General features: G+C 37.5%; 14 protein-coding genes and 3 non-coding genes across 17 annotated transcripts; 11 read left to right on the forward strand and 6 right to left on the reverse strand.

Annotated features, from left to right (window-relative positions):
• Positions 1-488: 488 nt before the first annotated feature.
• TAT1 (amino acid transporter TAT1) lies at positions 489-2,333 on the forward strand (the record flags this gene model as incomplete). Its single annotated transcript, XM_003678114.1, has 1 exon — positions 489-2,333. The coding sequence occupies one exon, from the start codon at positions 489-491 to the stop codon at positions 2,331-2,333; it is 1,845 nt and encodes a 614-aa protein (XP_003678162.1).
• Positions 2,334-3,022: 689 nt separating this feature from the next.
• On the forward strand, positions 3,023-4,810 carry BAP2 (branched-chain amino acid permease BAP2; the record flags this gene model as incomplete). Its single annotated transcript, XM_003678115.1, has 1 exon — positions 3,023-4,810. The coding sequence occupies one exon, from the start codon at positions 3,023-3,025 to the stop codon at positions 4,808-4,810; it is 1,788 nt and encodes a 595-aa protein (XP_003678163.1).
• Positions 4,811-5,598: 788 nt separating this feature from the next.
• Positions 5,599-6,243, forward strand: TIP1 (putative lipase; the record flags this gene model as incomplete). The annotated part of the gene is made up of 1 exon (XM_003678116.1): positions 5,599-6,243. The coding sequence occupies one exon, from the start codon at positions 5,599-5,601 to the stop codon at positions 6,241-6,243; it is 645 nt and encodes a 214-aa protein (XP_003678164.1).
• Positions 6,244-6,946: 703 nt separating this feature from the next.
• NCAS0I01550 (uncharacterized protein) lies at positions 6,947-7,441 on the reverse strand (the record flags this gene model as incomplete). The annotated part of the gene is made up of 1 exon (XM_003678117.1): positions 6,947-7,441. The coding sequence occupies one exon, from the start codon at positions 7,439-7,441 to the stop codon at positions 6,947-6,949; it is 495 nt and encodes a 164-aa protein (XP_003678165.1).
• Positions 7,442-7,701: 260 nt separating this feature from the next.
• NRG2 (Nrg2p) lies at positions 7,702-8,502 on the forward strand (the record flags this gene model as incomplete). Its single annotated transcript, XM_003678118.1, has 1 exon — positions 7,702-8,502. One exon carries the CDS (start codon positions 7,702-7,704, stop codon positions 8,500-8,502), a length of 801 nt encoding a protein of 266 aa, XP_003678166.1.
• Positions 8,503-8,863: 361 nt separating this feature from the next.
• On the forward strand, positions 8,864-9,967 carry ECM2 (Pre-mRNA-splicing factor ECM2; the record flags this gene model as incomplete). Its single annotated transcript, XM_003678119.1, has 1 exon — positions 8,864-9,967. The coding sequence occupies one exon, from the start codon at positions 8,864-8,866 to the stop codon at positions 9,965-9,967; it is 1,104 nt and encodes a 367-aa protein (XP_003678167.1).
• A 95-nt stretch (positions 9,968-10,062) lies between these two features.
• On the forward strand, positions 10,063-10,776 carry NCAS0I01580 (uncharacterized protein; the record flags this gene model as incomplete). Its single annotated transcript, XM_003678120.1, has 1 exon — positions 10,063-10,776. One exon carries the CDS (start codon positions 10,063-10,065, stop codon positions 10,774-10,776), a length of 714 nt encoding a protein of 237 aa, XP_003678168.1.
• A 266-nt stretch (positions 10,777-11,042) lies between these two features.
• TRM7 (tRNA methyltransferase TRM7) lies at positions 11,043-11,972 on the forward strand (the record flags this gene model as incomplete). Its single annotated transcript, XM_003678121.1, has 1 exon — positions 11,043-11,972. The coding sequence occupies one exon, from the start codon at positions 11,043-11,045 to the stop codon at positions 11,970-11,972; it is 930 nt and encodes a 309-aa protein (XP_003678169.1).
• Positions 11,973-12,247: 275 nt separating this feature from the next.
• On the forward strand, positions 12,248-12,335 carry NCAS0Itrna11P. The gene is given in 2 exon segments: positions 12,248-12,284; positions 12,299-12,335. It is a non-coding gene; the product is annotated as a tRNA-Pro (tRNA).
• Positions 12,336-12,582: 247 nt separating this feature from the next.
• ORC2 (origin recognition complex subunit 2) lies at positions 12,583-14,775 on the forward strand (the record flags this gene model as incomplete). The annotated part of the gene is made up of 1 exon (XM_003678122.1): positions 12,583-14,775. One exon carries the CDS (start codon positions 12,583-12,585, stop codon positions 14,773-14,775), a length of 2,193 nt encoding a protein of 730 aa, XP_003678170.1.
• A 219-nt stretch (positions 14,776-14,994) lies between these two features.
• Positions 14,995-15,261, forward strand: TSC3 (Tsc3p; the record flags this gene model as incomplete). Its single annotated transcript, XM_003678123.1, has 1 exon — positions 14,995-15,261. One exon carries the CDS (start codon positions 14,995-14,997, stop codon positions 15,259-15,261), a length of 267 nt encoding a protein of 88 aa, XP_003678171.1.
• Positions 15,262-15,409: 148 nt separating this feature from the next.
• UBP14 (ubiquitin-specific protease UBP14) lies at positions 15,410-17,797 on the reverse strand (the record flags this gene model as incomplete). The annotated part of the gene is made up of 1 exon (XM_003678124.1): positions 15,410-17,797. The coding sequence occupies one exon, from the start codon at positions 17,795-17,797 to the stop codon at positions 15,410-15,412; it is 2,388 nt and encodes a 795-aa protein (XP_003678172.1).
• Positions 17,798-17,978: 181 nt separating this feature from the next.
• MUM2 (Mum2p) lies at positions 17,979-18,689 on the forward strand (the record flags this gene model as incomplete). The annotated part of the gene is made up of 1 exon (XM_003678125.1): positions 17,979-18,689. The coding sequence occupies one exon, from the start codon at positions 17,979-17,981 to the stop codon at positions 18,687-18,689; it is 711 nt and encodes a 236-aa protein (XP_003678173.1).
• Positions 18,690-18,824: 135 nt separating this feature from the next.
• MNC1 (Mnc1p) lies at positions 18,825-19,034 on the reverse strand (the record flags this gene model as incomplete). The annotated part of the gene is made up of 1 exon (XM_003678126.1): positions 18,825-19,034. One exon carries the CDS (start codon positions 19,032-19,034, stop codon positions 18,825-18,827), a length of 210 nt encoding a protein of 69 aa, XP_003678174.1.
• A 284-nt stretch (positions 19,035-19,318) lies between these two features.
• Positions 19,319-19,390, reverse strand: NCAS0Itrna8Q. The gene has a single exon. It is a non-coding gene; the product is annotated as a tRNA-Gln (tRNA).
• Positions 19,391-19,792: 402 nt separating this feature from the next.
• MRX18 (17-beta-hydroxysteroid dehydrogenase-like protein) lies at positions 19,793-21,280 on the reverse strand (the record flags this gene model as incomplete). The annotated part of the gene is made up of 1 exon (XM_003678127.1): positions 19,793-21,280. One exon carries the CDS (start codon positions 21,278-21,280, stop codon positions 19,793-19,795), a length of 1,488 nt encoding a protein of 495 aa, XP_003678175.1.
• Positions 21,281-21,453: 173 nt separating this feature from the next.
• Positions 21,454-21,537, reverse strand: NCAS0Itrna20L. Its single transcript has one exon. It is a non-coding gene; the product is annotated as a tRNA-Leu (tRNA).
• Positions 21,538-21,970: the final 433 nt, after the last annotated feature.

Genomic DNA, 21,970 nt, shown 5'->3' on the forward strand with positions numbered 1-21,970 from the left:
CCATATCGGACACTGACATCATTGCAACACAACAAACAAATCACACAGAATTCCAACGACAAAGTCAACCCAATACCCCATCTGATATATTTTTCATTCTTATAAAACGGAAATATTTTTCATACAATCTAATTACGGTGCCATGTACTCCAAAGCTTTATACTAGAGATAGATTTCTGTTATACCTGTGTCTCACAAATTCTAACAATTTCCGAGTAAAAAAGTCCAACTAAAGTGGTTTCCAAGTCGGCTATAGGTTGTCCAAATTAAGACAGGCAACATTTTGTGTCAGAGGGTCCAATTCAGCATTTCACGCTCTTTGTATGCGGCGCGACAATGAAAAAAAAGACCGTATAGACCACTCGAAAATGCCTTTTCCCTTAAAGGTAATCTTCCCTAGCTCCAGTTTTCGACCATCGACAGACCCTTCTGCGATGAAATTTCTTGTTTGACTAATTAACATATTATTTATTTAATGTTACCTATTTATGTACCTCTCTCGAACTCCATTCTGTAGGAAAGCACATTCTTTGACTTTGCGATTATTCGGAAAAGGCTGTGCAGAGCTTGATATGTCTTCCATACAGGGCGAACCATCGATGGTATCAATCGAGATTGAATCAACTAAAAAGAGAGAAATTGAGGTTTCTGAAAAACCAATTGCAAGTGCTGATACGACAGTTTCTACTTCCAAATGTAATGCTAAAACTTATTTCCAAGATTTCTGTCATTCGTTCAAGAGGAAAGACTCTGATTTAGATTCTGATGTAGAAGCCCAGGATACACAATTATCCAAGACCATCAAGAGCCGTCATTTGCTAATGATAAGTTTGGGTACCGGTATTGCCACTGGGTTACTTGTCGGTAACGGTCAAGTTTTAGCGAAAGCAGGTCCAGCCGGTTTAATTATTGGGTACACTGTTTCATCAATAATGATATATTGTATTATTCATGCGGCGGGTGAATTGGGTATTTGTTATCGTGGGTTAGTGGGGAATTTTACTCGCTATCCATCCATTTTAATTGACCCTTCATTAGGATTTGCCATTTCATTACTTTATACACTACAATGGTTGACGGTTCTACCTTTACAATTAGTCACCGCGGCAATAACTATTTCCTTTTGGACTGATGTAAACCCCGATATTTTTGTTCTTTGTGTTTTCATTGTGGTAATCATAGTCAATCTCTTTGGTGCAAGGGGATACGCTGAGACAGAATTTTTCTGTAATTGTTGCAAGATACTAATGATTACTGGGTTTATTATATTATCTATTGTGATAATTACTGGTGGTGCTGGTAAAGATGGTTACATTGGTGCAAAATATTGGATTCACCCGGGACCCTTTGCCCATGGGTTTAAAGGTGTCTGTACAGTATTTACCTATGCCGCCTTCAGTTATGGTGGCATTGAAGTGGTTGTACTAAGTATTGATGAACAAGAAGATCCCGTATCCGCGGTTCCAAACGCGTGCAAGAAAGTTGTTTACAGAATATTATTAATTTATTTACTGACAACCATCTTAGTTTGTTTCCTCGTACCCTACGATAGTCCCAATTTACTAGGTTCTTCTCATTCAGGATCTCATGCTTCACCTTTCGTCATTGCCATTGAATCACACGGTGTGAAAGTGGTCCCACATTTCATCAATGCAGTCATTTTAATCTCAGTGATATCTGTAGCCAATTCTTCATTGTATTCGTCTTCTAGATTATTACTTTCCTTAAGTGAACAAGGTTCCTTACCACAATGGTTAAATTTCATCGACATGAATGGTCGTCCCATCCGTTGTTTCATCATCTCCATATTATTTGGTATGATTGGATTCGTGGCTGCTAGCGACAAAAGAGAGGATGTATTCACATGGTTATTAGCCATTTCCGGTCTTTCTCAATTATTCATCTGGATGTCGATGTCTCTTTCGCACATTCGTCTACGAGATGCTATGAAGAGTCAGGGGAAATCCCTAGATGAGATTGGATACAAGGCACAGACAGGGTATTGGGGGTCCTGGTTGGCAGTATTTATTGGGTTCTTCAGTCTTGTGACTCAATTTTGGGTTGCCATTGCACCTGTAGAAAAACATGGGGAGTTGGATGTGGTTAATTTTTTCCAGAATTATCTGGCTTTCCCCATTGTATTGGTCGCATATTTGGGACATAAGATTTATTATAAAAATTGGAGACTCTGGATACCTGCTGACAAGATTGATTTGGATTCTCATAGGAGAATTTACAGTGCTACGGCAGTGGAAGAACAAGAACAAGAACAAGAAGAAGACGATATTCAATCCATTCAAACGTCTATAATATCTCGTGATGAGGGTAAGTAATCGTTAATTCACATTTGTATAATGTATTGTTATAATATAAATATATTAGACCGGGCCTGTTTTGAGGTGGAGCGCACATTTTAGGGGTGTGACAGTCAGCATCTGTCGCTCTTGGCAAAGGGAAGTGCTATTACACATTAGCGACACCCGCTTGAGTCACTTAATGGACCCCGGGCCTGTCCGTCTTGGCGGCCGGTTTGCGGTGCTCAGCCGTCCCAGAAACAGAAAAAAGCCCTTCGCACGGCCCGAAACACCACCCGGAAAAGAAAAAAATGCCCCACGGATCGGCCGGTAGCGGATGCTGCAAATCGCTCGAGAACGGCGTGCTGACAAACCCCGCGCAGCGCAAAAAGAAACGCTGCGGTGACACCTGTAACGGATTCGTCTGCCAGCTCCGGATAGACGATCCCTTGTGCTCGCCTTTCTTTTGGCAATCAACCCTCTGTGGCTCGTGAGAATTTTTTCCATTGCTAGCTTCAATGTATTGTCTGTCTACACGGGTGGTGGTGGTGCTCTTTCTTATTCATGAGTCAGTCTAATATACTGCTTGCTGCTGTCCATTCAAATATAAAAGAAGGATAATGTGATTTACTATTCCTCACTCCTCCTTACGCATTAGTTTTCTTGCCTCGTCTTGCTTGCTTGCTTGCTATCCAAACTTAATCAATACAAAACACATTTGACTAAGAATGGAAAGTTCTAAGAAGAATGAAACTTCTCCGGAAGTGAATAGTATAACCTCTTCCACTTTGAAGACTCCAAACGTTACAGAGAAATTCGAACCATATCCAGACACTACAGCTGTCAAGCACAGAACACATTTCAACAGATTCGTTGACTCATTCAAGAGAGCTGAAGTAAACCATAATGGTATAGATCTTGAAGATGGTACCAACTCAATACAATCCGATGATAATTTAAAGAAGGCCATGAAGTCCAGACACGTCATTATGATGTCTCTAGGGACGGGTATCGGTACCGGGTTGTTGGTCGCCAACGCTAAGGGTCTTTATTTGGCTGGTCCTGCATCTTTAGTCATTGGGTACTTTATGGTCTCCTTCATTACATATTTCGTCATTCAAGCCGCAGGTGAAATGGCCGTCACATATCCAACTTTACCAGGTGGGTTTAATAATTACGCTTCCATTTTCGTTTCTAAACCATTCGGTTTCGCTACCGTGTGGCTTTTCTGTATTCAATGGTTGACCGTCTTACCTTTGGAATTGATTACCGCATCCATGACTATTAAATATTGGAATGATAAGATTAATGCAGATGTCTTCGTCGTCATACTCTACGTGTTTTTATTATTCATTCATTTCTTTGGTGTCAGAGCATACGGTGAGGCTGAATTTATTTTCAATTCATGTAAGATTCTCATGATTGGAGGGTTCGTCATCCTAAGTATCGTCGTTAATTGTGGTGGAGCTGGTGTTGATGGATACATTGGTGGCAAATATTGGCGTGATCCAGGTGCATTTGCATCAGATAACGCAGCTTCCAGATTTAAAGGTGTGGCATTTGTCCTTGTCACTGCTTATTTCTCATATGGTGGTGTCGAATTATTCGCATTGTCTGTTAATGAACAAGAAAATCCAAGAAGATCCACCCCTGCTGCTGCCAAGCAAAGTATCTACCGTATCCTTATCATTTATTTGTTAACCATGATCTTAATCGGTTTCAACGTCCCACATAACAGTGATCAATTGATGGGTGCTGGTGGATCTGCCACTCATGCATCCCCCTACGTGTTGGCTGTCTCCATCCACGGTGTTAAAGTGGTTCCTCATATCATCAACGCAGTCATCTTAATTTCAGTGACTTCTGTGGCTAATTCCGCATTGTATGCATCTCCAAGATTACTAAGATCATTAGCTGAACAAGGGTACGCACCTAAATACTTCAATTATGTCGATAGAGAAGGTAGACCATTACGTGCGCTAATCTTATGTAGTATCTTTGGTGTCATTGCATTCTGTGCCTGTTCCGATCAAGAAGAAGTCATCTTCACATGGTTAGCTGCCATTGCAGGGTTAAGTGAATTATTTACATGGTCCTCCATCCTTCTATCACATGTTCGTTTCAGATTGGCCATGAAAGCCCAGGGCAAGTCCTTGAACGAATTAGGGTATATATCAATTACTGGTATTTGGGGGTCCCTTTACGGTTGTTTCTTCAACGTTTTGGTGTTTATTGCCCAATTCTGGGTCGCGCTAAGTCCTCCTGGTAGTAAAGGTGTCTACAGCGCGGAAGCTTTTTTCGAAAGTTATTTGGCATTCCCCGTTTGGTTGTTCTTCTATTTAGGATACATGCTTTACAGTAGAGATTTCACATTCTTGACCGATTTGAAAAAGATTGATCTAGACAACCATAGACGCCTCTACGATCCTGAACTATTGAGACAAGAAGATGAAGAAACCAAGGAGAGAATAAGGAATGGTGGCTGGACGCAGAAGCTGTTAAATTTCTGGTGTTAGTAGTATAAGAACATCATCATCATCATCATCGTGTATAGACTATTCTTTTAATTTCATAATGACAAAAAATTTAATAACGATAAAGTTCACAGTTCTGTTCTGTTGAAGGGTCTCAGAATAGACGACCCCCGAGAGAGTCTCGAGGACCTTGACGTGAGCAGCCAATTGCTGGGCGGGCAGTCCGTTCCCCAACATTTTGTAGGGTCCGAGCCTAACGTAATGTGCTGCCTCTCGAGCGAGAGACCTGTCCGAGAAAAACCCGTGGGGAAGACATCCGCTCGGCCGCTCAACAATTTCGCCAATGTACCGATATGGGGAGCGCCAATTCAACATGAGGACCAAAAGGGTAATTCCTTGTGCGACCCTGTATGGGCCCGATGGTTCATGGGTTCCCAAAATAGCCAGAAAGATCTCGATGCAGCACAATGATCAACTCTTTCTCTCCAACCAACTTCGATAAACTTCCCTTTCGGGAAACAGCACTGGAAGGAACTGTCCCAAAGAGGATATTCCCCTTTCCCAACGTCGCCATCACCGAATAACAACACTTGGCTGCCTGAGACTATCAGGAGTCTTACTCCAAAAATGGGTTCCTTCTGCCATTTATGGTGCAAGCAAGTGTTGCCATTGATGGGCATTCCTTGACTCAAAATTTTATATATAAGACACTTGAAAGGTTGCTTCTTTAGATTTCTCTTCTCCCTTGCTAAATATTTCCATACATTTTGTTCAATTCATAGAATCAATTAAAAACAAACCAACCAACCTCCAATCTATATATACTTAAAATGTCCAAGTTGTCCATCCTTTTAGCTGCCGTCGCTACCGCTTCCATGGTCTCTGCTCTAGACACCGCTCAACAAACCGCTGAATTGCAAGCCATTATTGAAGATATTAACTCTCACTTGTCTGAATACTTGGGTCTACAAACTGGTAACTCTGGTTTCCAAATCCCAGCTGATGTCTTGAAGGTTTACCAACAAGTTATGACTTACAAGGCCGGTGACGACTCTTACACAACTTTGTTCAGTGAATTGAACTTCGATGAAATTACTCAAACCATCGTCAAGTTGCCATGGTACTCTACCAGATTATTGCCAGCTATTGAAGCCGCTGTCCCAGCTGCCGCTTCTTCCAAGGCTGAAGCCACCACTTCTGCTGCTGCTTCCTCCAAGGCTGAAACCACTACTTCTGCTGCCGCTTCCTCCAAGGCTGAAGCCACTACCTCTGCTGCTGCTTCCTCTTCTGCCGTTGCTAAGACTACTGTCTCCTCTGCTGCTGCTTCTTCCGCTAAGGCCACCGCTGTTTCTCAAATCACCGACGGTCAAGCTCAAGCTCCAAAGACCGTCTCTCAGCAAACCGCTAACGGTGCTGCTAAATTCGGTCTAGGTTGTGGTGCCGCCATTGCCGGTGCCGCTGCTCTATTGTTATAAGTTATCTGAGATAACTTATTTCTTCTTCTAATCGGGACAGACACTCACTATTCTTGGACTCAGTCATTCGTTGCTTCAACATTTTAAAAATAACATAATAAAATATACATAAATTTTAAAAAGTTTGTTCTTCTATCTATTTACATACATCTTTTCAATAACTAATTCAATTTTAATATAAAATATATTCAGCTGTTAACTGCGTTTTTCTTTCCTGTCGTTCGTTATGCGCGTCAGTTGGCCATACTCCGTCTGCGCACCCACATGAGAAAAGGTTGCAAAAGATGTCAAGTTAGGTGCAGTAATTGCTCAAGAGAATGTCAAAAGGTCCAAGGCCTAAAAGTTACGTACTCGCACAGAAAACAAATTAATTGCTCACTTGAATTCGTTTCTTTGGATCATTTTTTGGCAACTCTTTGGTTGATTCAACACCGAGATCAAACCATGCCAAGTATTCAACTAAAATTGCATTGCAGGTGATTTAAACCAAGCCTCTACGTAATGGCATTCTACGTAAACATTTAAATTATAATCCTTCCCTATCTGAGTTGAATGGAACGACACCTCTCTTTCCTAAGGTTCAACTCGTTTAACTGTTGCGTAAACAAGTCTTGTTTCTAGGTTTCAAAACCAATTTCTTGATTGCACGTTTTACAGTAATGGTTCCTTCGCATTCATTCGTTAGTAGATACGCACTAACGTTTCAACACTGTCTGGAGAACCCACCGGTTGAGCTAAGCCCACATTCACCTCTCCTATTAAAGTGACGTTGTCGCAACCTTTCGAGCTCGTTTACTTGAAAAAACAGTCCCTGACATTTCCTCATCGGGAAATGTCTGTCAAAGGCCAAATCCCTAAACGCAGCGGAAAATTTCTCGAAGAACATGTCGTAGCTGAAAAATCTGGCAAGTTTTTCAACAATAACGACAGCAACAAACGAACCACTCCACTGTACACTAAGCGCAGGGCCACGTATAACCAAACGATTTGTTGACATCTTCTCACATGGTTTTCGAGACCCTTTATGTTTGGATCCCAGTGAACCCGCCGCAGAGGTAAACGGATGGACTCCTACGCCTAACTCTCTTGGCAACAAAGATACGAATCCCCACGACCTCCACTTCTTCGAAGAGATCTTTGTTGTAAAGGTGAGCTCCTTCCGTCGTTTCTGTGGCTCGTTAAGGGATAACTTGCACATTCCTTTTTGCAAGATATAACAATCACATGAGAAGTACGTAAACAACAAGGTTAAGATTGGTCCTGCGTATAATGTGGGTGATCTGCGTATAAAGTACTCGTTTGCGTACTGCCGGTCGTTTGTAGCTTCTCTTGCAATGTGTCCTTTGCCCTGGATGTATATATAAGAGCATCTAAATGATCTTCTTAGGATCTACAATCTTGCTGGAAGAATTCAACCTATTGCATTAACAACAAAAACCAATTATAAACCAGTAAATAATGATGATGACTGAACTTCAACACATTCAATTGAGTGGACCTTCTCCATATACCACCAGCAATTTAAGAGAAAACAATAAATCGCCTGTTCAGATGATGGTAAGTTATGCATTGAGTTCTAATAATAGTTCGATGGACTTGCCATTAGAAAAGAAATTTCAAACACTATTACCAATTGTCGATACTACTTCAAGAATCGACAACGATTTAAAATGGAAACTAACTAAGAAGTTTTCATTTGAATCGGAGAAATCTCCCATAACACCAACTCTCACTATACCAACTATTACGTTCGAAAAATCTCACAATTATACCTTTGAAACCAACACAAATATCTATTTGGCACCACCAACACCCAGTGCTACACCAATCGGGACGCCCATGGGGACGCCAAATGTCACCCCTTCTGCTACACCTCCACCACAAATTGCAACAATGACGCACCCAACCTCGATGGAACATCTACCTGTAGAATTAGTTTCCAAATCTCACCTAAGTCCGTCCATAAATAACAAGACGTGGCAGGATAAATATAACAACAATAAGCAACCAATTATGATGAAGATAACGAAGAAGACGAAGACTGATAAAAATATAGCCATGAAGAGACAACAAAATCGTCGTAAGCACGTTTGCAAAATCTGTTCCACTGGTTTTACCACATCAGGTCATCTTTCAAGACATAATAGAATCCATACGGGGGAAAAGAACCACTCTTGTCCTTTCGAAGGCTGTAACCAGAAGTTCAGTAGGCATGACAATTGTCTGCAACATTATAGAACTCATCTAAAAAAAAATTGATAAATCTTATAGAAAATAGTTCCTGCACATATGGACTAAATATATACGTTTATACACGAAATAATGATAAAATATTCTCTACTCTATTCTGACATTTATTTTCCTTTTTTTTTTGTTTGTCTGGGCTCTATATTAGTCCACTTAATGTTAAACACTTAACTTCATTTTTGACATATTTTCGATGCCTAGATGTCAACTGGAAAATTTGAGAAAACGAAAATAAAGAATATTTTCACTTAGCGGTAACTTAATTGTAATACAAAACATTGACAAAAACTGATTTATAGTGAAACCAGTCAAGAAAGTTATTTGCTTAGCGACTTATCAACTCTATTTAAACCAAGTTTCCAACTTTACACCAATGAACACAGTGGATTATGATTCACAACCGCCATCCATATGTGATGTATGTCTAGGTGATTCACCTAATATAAGATTAACCAAATTACCAAATGGTGCCCAATGCAAGATATGTACTATGACATTTACATCTTATCACTTCAAGCAACAAGAAAGATCCTCCAATTTAACGAAAACATTAATTTGTCTACGGTGTGCCACACAACGTAATGTATGCCAATGTTGCATGCTTGATATGACTTGGCATATTCCCGTACAATTACGTGATTCCATCGTTTCGTTAGTGAATCAAGACAAAAGTATGATTACCAAGGAAGCTAAAAATGATATAATGAAACGATTTCTCGCTTTAAAGGATGGGAAACTAGGTGGGGCACAAGTTACCAGTGACTCAAAGCAAACAGATGAACTTATGCAGAAATTGAAGGATATACTACTTCAAAATAATTCGAAGGAAAATATACATAAGAAAACGGAGGCTATCTCTTCAGGGGATTCATCGAATTCAACAAGATTGGATAATTCTAAATTGAAAGGAATTGACATATCACACATAATAAGGAAATTACCATTAAGAGAATCATTTTTAGACACAACAGCATCAGTAAAATCGTTCTTTCTTTACAACATCGATCCATCCATTCCAGAATGGAAAGTGTCGGATCAAATTTCAAATATTGTTGGCACTAAGGATTGGAAAGATCCAACCTCACTTTCATTAATTATCATTCATAAAGCAAAATGTGGCGGAGTTCGATTTAAAAGCGAAGAACTAGGGTCAAAGTTTGTAAAGAATATGCTAGCATCAGGTTCATTTATGAAATCTAATGACGGTAAAGTCCAAAGAGGTATTCTTAAAATTGACCATTTCCAAATTTTTGCAATTCCCTGGAGGTCAGGCTTTTCAGGTAGTTCATTTGGTGGTAATGTGAATGAAAACATAAAACTAAGTTTGAGCATGAATAAACTCATTCAATTAGAAAATGGAGCATCTACTGAGTCTGAACTTCAATCTGAACCTGCGAAGAAAAGTGTCAAAACTCCGCCAGGAGGAAGTAAAACAATGGCAAAGAAAAATAAAATCACAAAACCCAAAAAATCTTAAAAAACGTATTTCTAATCTCCAATTATAATTAGTTGAATGCTTTTGGAGAAGAATACAAGAAAGTCATTCAAACATATAACAAAAATAATACAATAATGGACTACAATTTTAATACCTATTATTATGTGCCACATAATCAATACACAGTGCCTGTATTGCCTATCTCAGAAGAGAACATGTCTAGATCGGAAATGTACCTATTCATTTTTGTGATGTTCAGATTACCATTACAGCTACTTTCAGTGATTATGTTCCCAGACAAGTTAGAAGCATGTGACATGGTGAGCTTTTCTATTGTTAACCCAATTCTAGCGTCATTCTACAAGCAATTGGCTTCAACCAAAACTCCTGGCTTTTATCATTATCGGAGGAAGAGTGTAACTAACAAGTTATATCCACATACCGATCGCCTGACTAGTTTCATTTTTTTCCTGCTAGCTTTAAACTGCTTTTATTTCTACTTGGATATAAAGCGAAGACGAGCTTATGGTATGAACTTGGCGAGAAAACTTAACATACTAGACCAAGAATATTTAAAAATGAGTTATGAATCTGATTCAGATTTAAATGATTCAGATTCTACAGCGGTAGACTATGATACTGAAGAGTGTTTTATTTACCAGGATCAATTTTATTACCTGGAGCCAAATGATTTACAGGAAGACTTTGGAGATTTCCTACTTGACTACAGGAATACTGTCTTGTATAGGGGCCTAGGGTTACATACTGGACAGAGGACAACGTATTTAGATAGTCGACGCCAAAAGGGTGCATTAAGCTTGGTCTTGGGGAATGATTTGGTGACATAATAATACATAATTATAGCAATTTTATATAATGAAAGTTTTGATAGATATAGCTACTTTAACTTCTATGTTATCTCACAATCGAGTGGCTTCATGTTGAACTTAGTCTTTTAATATTTAACTACTGTTATTTACCCGGATATCTTTTTTAATAATAAAATTTCGATTTATGGCATCGAGTAATAATAGTATTTATATTGAATATTCTGAGCTCATTCTAAAAGCCGTTCTCTAAGACACGTATCATAGGAAAAGATCACCAGTATACAATGGGTAAGAACAGTAAGGACAAGAGAGATATGTATTATCGTAAGGCGAAGGAACAAGGTTTCCGAGCCAGATCTGCATTCAAACTATTACAGTTAAATGATGATTTCCATTTCCTAGATGATCCAAATCTGAAACGTGTGGTTGATTTATGTGCTGCACCTGGGTCATGGTCTCAAGTTCTTTCTCAAAAATTGTTTGATGGAAAGACTGCTGAGGAGATAAAAGATAGAAAGATTGTTGCTGTGGATCTTCAACCAATGTCTCCAATAAATCATGTGACCACATTGCAAGCAGACATTACGCACCCAAAGACTTTGAAAAGGATTCTAGATCTTTTTGGGAATGAGAAGGCTGATTTTGTCTGCAGTGATGGTGCTCCAGATGTCACCGGGTTACATGATTTAGACGAATATGTCCAACAACAATTAATTATGAGTGCATTACAGTTGACAGCTTGCATTTTGAAGAAAGGTGGTATTTTTGTAGCTAAAATTTTTAGAGGAAGAGACATTGATATGCTATATTCTCAATTGGGCTATCTATTTGATAAAGTAGTATGTGCCAAGCCAAAATCATCTAGAGGTACATCATTGGAAGCTTTCATTGTCTGCATAGGATATAATCCTCCATCTGATTGGGTATCAACTTTGGATGTAAATTCATCTGTGGAGGAATTTTTCAGTGGGTGTCATATGAGTAAACTAAGCATTCATGATAAGCTTCCTTCGTGGCAAGAGGATGAGAGAACTATTGCCAAATTTATGTCATGTGGGAACCTTGAAAGTTTTGACTCGGATGCAACATACCATTTGGATGATTTTAAAGAAGATCTAAACACATCTTTGGATCCTGTTCAAAGTCCGACAAATCCTCCTTATAAGAAGGCATTAGAATTAAAGAGAAGTGGGAAGTTAACAAGGGCTGTGTAACATTATTAAAATATTTGTAAAAATAAAATTTCTAGAAGAATTTTTGTATAGATAGCATTACAACGAGAAAAACGTTGTAAACAACTGTTTCGTTGTAGTTTTATCTGCTAATAATGAATCGTTTTAAATATTTTAACGGAAAATTTTAATATAGAATTTCAAGCTAGAGAAAAGTCTACTTTAAAGGAAATGAATATTCTTCAATATTGCTGGGCATGTGATTAGTTTTAGTAGAAGTCTAAGATAATTTCCTCAGAAAAAATACAGAAATATAAGGGAGTGTGGTCTAGTGGTATGATACCCGCTTTGGGAATTTCTTCTCGAATATGCGGGTGGCCCGGGGTTCAATTCCCCGCTCTCCCCAATCTTTTTTTTGTCTAATTAAAAGGTAACTGTGCCCTCTACAATAAAATACTAATTATATTGGGGGCATTATCATCTTTTATGCTCTTTCTTTAGAACTTTCAAAATGTTTTTCAATCCGGTTTGTTTACGTTCCGAGGTAGACTTCAAGAAAAAAAGTTGATATTTTGAAATATTTGATCTCAAGAACAATACAGGCAATTGGACACATATACTAAGTGAATCCAAAGTTGAAAGAAGCTAAGCGATGAGCGAAGGACAACCAGATGATATTGTGACCCATATAGATATCTTGTGCTCGCCCGTGAAGTCCTCTAACAAAGCCATCAGAAATCCATTAGCGCATATACATGATAGTCCCAACAAGAAATCTAGGGTATCCACAAAGAGACCGGCCCTTGAAACGGTCAAGCTCGAAACTACTGAAACAATAGGAAAGTTTGTAGGTCCAGGAGAACCAATAATAAAAAGGAAGCGTGGTAGACCTAGGAAAATCGTAACTTCAGAACCACCAAAGCTAAAGAGAAAACGTGGAAGACCCAGAAAAGAGGAACAACATCAATATAAAGAAGAAGATGAAGAGTCGGAAGGTACGATGAAAGAGCGATCTATGAGTCCATTAAGCGCAAAAATATCATCAGATAATATTTTAACCAGCGCCAAGAGGACTAGAGGAATTAAAATAACAGTCCAATTGTCATCGGCATCGGAAGCTGACTCCAGCGATGATGATACCTTTACGTCTGCCAAGGAAGAAGTAGAAGAATCAACAGAAGAAGAGAATGATGGATTTGAGGAAAACGAGGTGAAAGAAGAAATATTTACAGAAAAAAGGAAAAGAGGTAGACCTCGGAAATATCCTATTCCTGAAACTCCAAAAATAAAAAGAAAACGAGGTAGGCCTCGTAAGGAACCAGTAATATCTGAGAATAATTCTGAAGAAAAGGGAAAGTCAAGGAAACCTAATAAAAAAGGTGAATCGTCAGATATTGAATCGGATCGTGAATCTCTTGCGATGGATCAAACCTCGCCACTGCCTTCAAAAATAGCACCTCTTACTGAACATGATTTTACATCACCGTTGAAACAAGTAATTATGAATAGTCTTAGACAATATCAAGAGGATTCTTTGCTATCTTCTAAGAAATTGGTATTGAATCGAGAATTTGTACCAACCCAAGTGCCCAAGACAGATAAATATGAAAAAAGATTGGAAGCGAGCGAGAATAAAAGCTCAAAGACTTTTTTTGATACATTTGAAGGATATTTTGATCAAAGAAGTCATAGTCTGAAGTATACCACTAAATTATCCAAAAATACGATGTCAATGGGACCAAGTGTATCTAAGGATGAATTTGCAATGTTTACAAATGTTTTTAATAAGCATTACCTGAAGGAACCTAGAGCTAAACTTCAGGCATTGCAAAGGAAAATGTTTCCTCAATACTGGTTTGAAATAACTCAGGGATTTTCATTATTATTCTATGGAATAGGTTCCAAGCGTAATTTCCTGGAAGATCTCGCAATAAAATATATTTCTCCAAAGCTGACTTTTGGGAAAAGAATAGCATTACAAAAAGAATTAGAGCTGAAGAAGGTTAACAAAAGTACAGGTTCTATTCAAGGTATCCCTTGCCTTATCATCAATGGATATAATCCTACTTGCAGTTATAGAGAGATTTTCCAAGATATTACTGACATCATGTTCCCTGATGGTTTGACAAGAAATGAGACTAAATTTTGGGGAAACCTTGCCATCCTACAGGTACAGAAGATGATAGAATTCTATTCAACACAACCGAAAGATATAAAGCTAATCTTAGTCATTCATAATTTGGATGGGCCTGCGTTGAGGAAGGAAATATTTCAGACCATATTCAGTTCCTTAGCACAAATCAAACAGATAGTACTAATAGCATCCGTTGATCATATTTACGCACCCGTTTTATTCGACAATAAAAAGGCTCAAAATTATAATTTTGTTTTCCATGATGTCACGAATTATGAATCGAATGAAGTCGAATCTTCCTTCCAAGATAAGATGAATTTAGGGAAGAGTTCTTCAAGTTCTGGGGCAGAAGGTGCCAAATATGTTTTAGAATCGTTGACACTCAATGCCAAAAAGATGTACAAGTTATTATTGGATTTACAGCTTAATAATATGGACCTGGCCTCTGGATCGAAGAATAAAAGCGCCTCGTCGGTATCAAAACGTGGAGGTCTATCTACTGGTGTAGAGTTCAAATCATTTGTTACCATGTGTGCTTCAGAGTTTATAGCCTCCAATGAAATCTCCTTGAGGACCATGCTAACAGAGTTCATTGAACATAAGATGTTGTTACTATCTCGGCACAGTTCTGGAACGGAATATCTATATGTCCCGTATCGTTACTCGGAGATGGAGAAGATTTTAAGCACTGTCCTAAATAATATTGAATAGATAAATCAAGGATAGACTATGTGTAAATATTAATATATTATTATCTGACGCCATATTCCATTACCCGCCCTGATTTTTTATTTTCGTGTTTGTTTTCGCAAATGAGCACATATAAACGACAATTGCTGCTAAGAAGGACAATTGTCGAAAGATAGGAGGTTTGTCCCGTTGAAGAGTCCTATATATATATATAATTAGTCGTCTTCCTCCATACCCACAATGCATCTAACATCCGCCACGGCATCCCAATGTACAATGATATTTGTACCCACAAATAAGGAATTGAAAGAGAAAAGACGTGCTGCCAATGGGAGAGGCTCCATAATGGAAAAGGTTGAAGAAATAGTGGAAAAGTTATATTGGATGTATTACATTCATTTGCCATACTATCTAATGACGTCCTTTGATTCATTCTGTCTCCATCTTTTTTTTCTAACGATATTCAGTCTTAGTGTATTTGCTGTGATTAAATACATCTTCCTTTGATAGTTATCCTTCCCCCACGATTCCAAGATAAAACCATAAGACAATGCATAAAATGGCCATACTTTCCAAGATGACACTTTAATCTCATAAAAATAAATACCGAAAAAATATATTTCTACTATAATTAATATGTAAAATAGATAGAGCTCTAATCTCTCGAATAGAAATATATATATCCATCCTTTTTAATTTCATCAATATTATCACTTACTACAATTTTCTCATCATTGTATAATACCCATTTCAATTCATCATCAATCATTTTTCTAATAAATGCCACATAGTGACCAGAATGAGCGGAGTTACCCTTGTGACAGACCACAGCGGTCAATCGATAAGGTTTTGCATCAAGATTCCCATATATAATCCCTTCCTCGTCCCTTTTAGGTGTTGTTTCTGAAGGTAGTTCACCATTATCGTCTGGATTATTAAATACCCATTCAATGCTTGCATTGATATCTCCCTTATTTAAAACCAAAGCCTTTATGGAAAGTTTTTCATTCAATCCCATGTCAATCATATTACTCAATGATTCTTGATCCACTTTGGCTGCAGGACCTGCTGCCTTCGTTTGTGGTGGTGGAACAAATTCATCTTGAAAATCAGAATCATCCATATGTTGCATTAACCATTGTAATGCTGGTTCAGGATCATTATTATTCCCCGTATGGTATAAGGCCTTTGCAGCAAGATTTTCGGTAAATCCCATCTCCAATAAAGGAGGAACAGCTTGTTCGTTTGGTTTAAAAGTGTTATTATCCTCATTTACATCTTCTGGGAACAATGTTTCCTTGGTAGGGTCAAATCCCTTAGAGATAAATGATGATAAATCTAAAAGCTCATTGCTGGAATCATCCAAGTTAGGAAGCGTCAATTCTGCAGAGGTCTTTATGGGGGTCCAGGTTTCCTTCTCAAAACTTATTCTATGAGGACTAATCACTAAAGTATTTGGACTTGTTTTAAATCTTTGTCTCTTGGTGGCAACAACAGTTTTTTTACATGTGGGACAATCAAAATCAATATTTTCTCCATTGAAGAAATTAGTTAAGGTTTCCACTAAATTTTGAGGGTTATTAGTTCCATCTAGTGGTAACTGAATGTATTCTGTGGGTTCATATGAATATTTTACATTCCCACATGATTGGCATTGAATCTTATCCTCCATAATAAATTTCATTATATTATTTGGATTATTATCTTTCTTAAAAAGAGTTTTCTCTAATTGTTCCAATAAGAATGTTAAGAACTCTGTTGCATCCTGCTGATTATTAGATTTAAATTCTTTATTTGATTGACCCACATAATTTTTAAAGGATTGTGGTTTAATACCTTCTGGATAATTCTCTGGATTCAATTTAAATGCATTCAAAATCTTAATTAATTGACATTTTAAGTTAGTTGTTGGATATACGCAATCCAGAGGGAATTCATTACCAATTAAATTGGCTAGTAAAGTGGCCCAATTTGGAACCCCATCATTGAATAAACATTGTAGAACAGAATTTAAATAACATGAATTACCCAAATTAATAAACCCACATCCTAATTCCTTGCTTGGAGGTAATTGAATCAACTCATTTCCATGAGAATCCACCATTTTGAAATTCCAATTCATATTTTGTTCCACCTGTAATTCAATTAATGATTTTTCCGTCCCCATCTTTGAAGAAACGTCAATTTGGTAATTTGTTAATAAAAACTTTGCTAAGAAATCCTTATCACCATCAAATCTGACTTCATCATTACATTGGTAACAATAGACATCGCTCGATTCAGGTGAAAGTGAACCCAATTTAATGGCTAATGGGTGATCCTTATGTGTATCGAAATGCGCCAAGGCGTGTGAATTTCCATCGATACCGACTTGATTCCTACCGCAACCTACATTCCCACAATGTAAACATAACCACAGGTTAGAATCCAAATCACAATCATGACAATGGTCCAAAGCAGCTGGTGTGGGGGAAATGCTGGATTCACCTGATTGTAAGGATCTTGTATGAGAGCAGGAATTTAGTTCAAGCTCCCATGATTGAGTTTCCTCGACAAGAGTCTTAGATTTAGCCCTGATTATATCATTAATCTTGTTTAAGGTATTAGACGACAACGTTTCAGTATTGGTATTATTGTCAAATAAAGGTTCCAATAAAGAACCATCCGTACTTATCTTTTGGAATGACCATTTGGTTTCATACAATTCATCTTCTGATTTCGTATCTATTTGTAATTTTATCTTCTTATTGTTTGATTCATCATTGTTCATGGACGCAGAAGATGGTGAAGAGGCCGGTCTTTCCCATTTAGATAGATTCAAATAATGCCCATGTGGTGAATCAGATGAGTGCTGAGTGACTTTATAATGTAATAATGAATGGTTGGGACAAGTAGCCTGGAAACATGAGATACAGATATCTAAGGAATGTGTGGTGTTAAAAGTGGCGGTGATGTTATTGTATAGTGATTCGAAACAGTATATACATTGATCCTTTGCGATGGAAGTAGGAACTGCGAGGTTTGTAAATACTTGTTCTTCCATAATAGATATAAGTCGTCCCTTTTGCTCTTGTGTCTTTTGAGGGAAGAATGAGTCTTGTCATTGTTTAATGCATTGAATTTTTGGTTCATTTCGGATCCTTTAAGAAATTTGAAACTAACGTTATTGCATTTGAGAATAGATATGTAAACATGCCAAACGGAAGAGACCAAAGTCAATAAAGATGAACTACACGAACTATTCTTTTGATCCAAATCGATCGATGGAGACGTCATTCTCTCAAATGTCATTCAATCAGGGACAACAGCAACAACCGAACATGTACACTAATAATAATAATAATAACAATACGGCATATAATAGTCAGATCAACTATAGGGTCCCATCTTATCAGTTTCAACAACCCATAAATAAGCAAGCCTCGTGGGATAACACTATGAATAACGGCAGAAATGAAATGGAAGATAAGAAACTGCAAGAGAAGTTAAATGTTAAAGATATACAAATCGAATCATTGGAGAATGAGATACAGAATTTGAAAAAAATATTACAGCTTAATCCAAACGGGACGAGGAAGGGTGATGATGACAAAATAAGTAAACATTATGGTCCTATATTTACTAATCTCGTTAGCAGTCTGTTAGAGAGAAATGAAGAATATGAGTCCTTGAAGAGAGATTATGAAGAACTATATCTTAAAGTGGCGATGAATTTGGATGGTAGCAATTCAATAACCAAAGATGGGAGATACGATACAGAGACGATTGCACATAAGATGTTAATTAGATTTGAAATGTTGACAAAAGAAAATAGTAGAATGGCTAAGATGTTGTCTTATGGGAGGCCGATGGAGACAGACATCGAATTACAATTAGTGGAGATGGAAAACCAAGAATTAAAAGAAAGGATAAAACAGTTGGAAATGAAAAAATAATATAACTAAGCTAAACTATTCTAATTGCTATTAACTAATTTAAAACAAAATGCATTTTTATTTATTGAAATTACAACACTATAGATAATTAAAGCTAGATTACATGTCTACACTATGATTAGGTCTGACAATTTATTACAGAACATCGCAACATAGTTCGAATAGGCAGAGACAACATAGGACGTGAGCTATAGCGGAACAGCATCCATGACAACAGTCCCCGCAACAACCTCCACAGCACCCACGATCTCTTGGAGGTGGCGCTTGTTGAATGTATACAGGTTGTGGTTGTGGTTGGTAGTACATTGGTTGTTGCTGTTGGTAACAATTGTGATGATGATGCATGTTTTTCTGTTTGGTATTGACGTTAAGGAATGACTGAATGAATTGATCCGTACCCGATATTAAAAAATGTTCCAACTATACAGGTAACGGACTCTAAAGTATTTACACAAATCTAAATAATGTGGTTTTCGAGCATACGAAGAGGCTCAACTAGATGTCATTAGTCCCTGCCTCAATGGCCAATCACCAAGTTAACAATTGCGCCAGGTTTATTTTTAGTCAACGCCATTTTCCATTTTTTTGACGTGGCGCAAGAAAAAAATTGGAGGAGAGGGAAAAAAAGAAGGTCCTACCCGGATTCGAACCGGGGTTGTCCGGATCAAAACCGAAAGTGATAACCACTACACTATAGGACCAGGACTTCTTGTTTTTTTCAAGAATTCTACTTCAATGGCTGCATCCGATCAGGTCATGAATTTTGTCTAACATACCAGTTTTTATACTTAAAAGAACATAGTTTAATGAAAAGAAACCAGACTGTATTGACAACCAGTGTGTTCACTTTTGATACTGAATAAATTCAGGAGTTAATTGCTTGAATTTACTTTATCAAAGAAATAATAGCCTAATATTTCATTTTCGAAGGCTATTCCAAAAGAAATCTTATCAATTATGCAATAAATATTTATATATAGCTACGACCACAATGAGCTTTAATAGGCCATACTTCCTCATGCAAAGAGTTTCTTTGTTTCTTTTGTTGCAAAAAATAAAATCTAGCTTTTTGTTATCTAAGCGCATCCGTCGTTCAACGATAATCAGAGATTAAAATTATCCAAAGCTTCCTGAAATCCCTGATCCCATTCCCACATATATTGGCTATCGCCCTTTTCTGCTACATATTCCCTTCTACGTTGGGCCTTCCAAGTGTGCCATCTTCCAACACGCGACTTATTGAATCCGTTGAAAGCTTTGATATCTGATACCGCCTTCCTAACTCCGTCCTCAAATCTCCAATATTCAAATTTCTCCCCACCTTTATCTTTCCAATAATTTTTATGTGCTTGAACAAGCCTTTGAATATCGTTTTCGGTAATATTTGACATATTTCTCTTCAAAGGTTTTGGAATACACCCACTGTTAGTCAAAGGAACAAACCCCCAAGCGCCACCATCCCCGTATTGAAACTGTAATGTCCAAAAAATATACCCCCAAGAGGAGACGCTATTGAACACTTGCGCTTGTTTCAATCCAAATTCTTTAATATAGGCCTGTCTATCTTTATCTCTACTCCTGTTCCAAGTCTGCTCATCTAGATTACAAGAAAATTCACCAACCAGAAAATCTGCATCATTCTTGGGTAAATTTACAGTTTGAGGTAAGCTATCGATAAGTTGTCTTGCAGTCTTGCTCTTATCAGCATCCGAAAAACAACGGTATACATGCGTATCAATGATAGCATTTTTATCAAGATTCTGCTGCTTTAGCCAATCACTAACTTGTTGTGGCCACCAACCATCAGAAATAATGACGGGAAAATTATTATCGATAGATGCAATTTTTTTAATGGCACTTTGATAATACTTTTTTTGATCGTTAGCATTATTATCAAAAATAGCTTCATTAACAATTTGTAACCCAACAACATTTTCATATGCTTTACCAACATCATTGACAATAAAAGGTAAAACATCTTTAACCATCTTTTGCACATATTTACTGGTACTGAAAAACTTGACTGAATCATTTTTAAAACCACTATGTTCACCTGTGTTAGCACCGCCAGGTAACCCATGAATATCAATCAAGATACCAATGCCATACGCTCTTGCCTTCCCAATCAAACTTATTAGTTGATCCCAGGGTTTAGCACTTTCATACACGCCCTTCAATGGAGCATAAGGCAGATCATCAACAAATCGTCCATTCCCCACATGCCAGTATCCAATGGGCACCCTTAAAACGGTGACACCAACTTCACCAGCCAACCATACCCAATTAATTTTATTGATATAGTTACGATAATGTTCATTTAATCTCCTTGCAGTATCATCCTTACCAAAATTTTTAACTCTTTGGGAAATCACATCGTATTCATTGTTATTAGAATTTACATTATCAAATAGATCGTTATAAATCCATTTCTCCAAAACAAAAAGAGAACCGAGATTCACTCCATAGTTGTATCTATTCCTGTAGATGGTTTTTTTATCCACCGCCTCGATCGAAGGGGGTGGTACAGATGACTTCTCTACATCTGGAGTAATCTTGGCGTTTCCGAACATATCTCTCAACATATCGAACATTTTTAGTTGCAGTATTGATTTGCTGTTTGTAGATCAGTTTAGTAAGAGGAAATGAAGACTTCTTTGTGAGATATCGTTAACTTGAAGTAGATCTTATCGGACTTGACACATCTTGTTGGAGTTACGCCACTGAATTGCCACTCCCCTGATTAATTAGCACAAAAAAAAAATAATGAAGGATGCGAGGTTCGAACTCGCGCGGACAACCGTCCAACAGATCTTAAGTCTGCCGCCTTAGACCACTCGGCCAACCCTCCATACGTTTTTTAATTTTGTTGTAAAATCTACAGGGGCAACCATGATTGCGTGTTCAAAAAAAAGTATGTTTATTACCAATGTTATTTCGGATCACGTTGTTCCAGTTGGTCAATTTTAGAGCAAATGTCCCATGCAGGAAACTTATTCAATTGCCTAGAAAGGATACTTGGCTTTTTTTGAAGATTAGAGAGATATAGGCCTAAATGCCTTTTCTTTTTCACGTAATATGACAACCACTAAATACAATCTAATGAAATATTAATTAGTTAAATTATATTAGGATATGTAATAATAAAAAATGTATGTAATTAGAATGGAGTTATTGGGGATAAAAAATTATAAATGACCAAGAACAAACTTTGGAGTTGAAACCTTAATGGTTAGTTACAAATTAGTTCCCTCTTCAGATAATGGAAGAGTACAAAACAAATA

The sequence above is a fragment of the Naumovozyma castellii genome, chromosome 9 (assembly GCF_000237345.1).
Source record: "Naumovozyma castellii chromosome 9, complete genome".
NCBI lineage: Eukaryota > Fungi > Ascomycota > Saccharomycetes > Saccharomycetales > Saccharomycetaceae > Naumovozyma > Naumovozyma castellii.